Below are 975 nucleotides of genomic sequence, written 5' to 3' on the forward strand. Positions count from 1 at the left end.
TCCTGCCCTGAGTCATTTTTCTCCTTTCTTCCCTCTATTTGTTCCATCTGATCTTTCTCCAGCAATACGTCTTGACTCCTTGCCTTCGATTTGTTTCTTCTGAAAGATGATTAGACTTTAAAAAAAATTTCAAACACCTCTTATTCAAATCACTCTTACTCGTATCCTAGTATAAAATAACTTTAGACACCTGCACATCTAGGTCATGGCACTGTCACTGAAGGTCTGGACTTCCATCTGTCATTACAAACCTCTGCTCACACACTGTTTTCACAACACCGTTTCCCGATGAACTGGGGCACAGCACTAACACGGCCAAGGGCATACGCCTCTTCACTCCTGCTACATTTGCACGAGACTAACAAAAGCCAAAAGCTTTAAAGGAAACAGCTTTCTATCTTATATCAAACCGCATGACTGAATTCAATTTCTGCTTCTGCCCAGCAAAAAAGGTGCTACTTGCACGCAGCAAATGACTCTGAATATTTGCTGACCAACATGAATGTCAAAACAGATTATTAGGAAACAATATTTCTCCATTTCTTCTACATGAACGAAAGGTACAAACAAACTATTGAACAAAACAAGATAACAGGCTTTATTTTGTACTAGGGTAAACCATTGTTGGGCCATGATATCACTAAATCCAGTTCAGAGACCATAATCCCCAATTTGTCAGCCGGAGAAAGAGATAATGAAAATAAGGCAGCTCCCTTGTATAGAGGGGACAACCCGAGACTATAAAAACATTTAGAGGAAAGAACAAAAGTTTACTAAATTGGGATTTCAAAAATTGTCAGAAAAAGCATGGCTACACATACGTGGAGCTGAAGTCAGCCCAGTTGTTGGTGGTCGTGGAGGGCTCTGACGAAGTCACGGCCAAAGGAGCAGGGGTCTCACGCAAAGCCAGTTTGGGGGCAGGGGCAGATGTCAGATCAGTCACTGGTTTGACTGGAGCAGGAACCTCGTTTTCTG

General features: G+C 42.1%; 1 protein-coding gene across 1 annotated transcript in view; it reads right to left on the minus strand.

The window, feature by feature from the left end:
- The window catches only part of ITSN1 (intersectin 1 (SH3 domain protein)), a 222,442-nt gene that overhangs the window by 78,454 nt on the left and 143,013 nt on the right, over positions 1 to 975 (minus strand). The window contains exon 20 of the mRNA XM_012657331.1: positions 822 to 973. Within this exon, the coding sequence (XP_012512785.1) occupies positions 822 to 973 (152 nt within the window). The remainder of the gene's footprint in view (positions 1 to 821; positions 974 to 975) is intronic.

Source organism: Propithecus coquereli, unplaced genomic scaffold (genome assembly GCF_000956105.1).
Source record: "Propithecus coquereli isolate 6110/MARCELLA unplaced genomic scaffold, Pcoq_1.0 Scaffold54, whole genome shotgun sequence".
Classification (NCBI taxonomy): domain Eukaryota; kingdom Metazoa; phylum Chordata; class Mammalia; order Primates; family Indriidae; genus Propithecus; species Propithecus coquereli.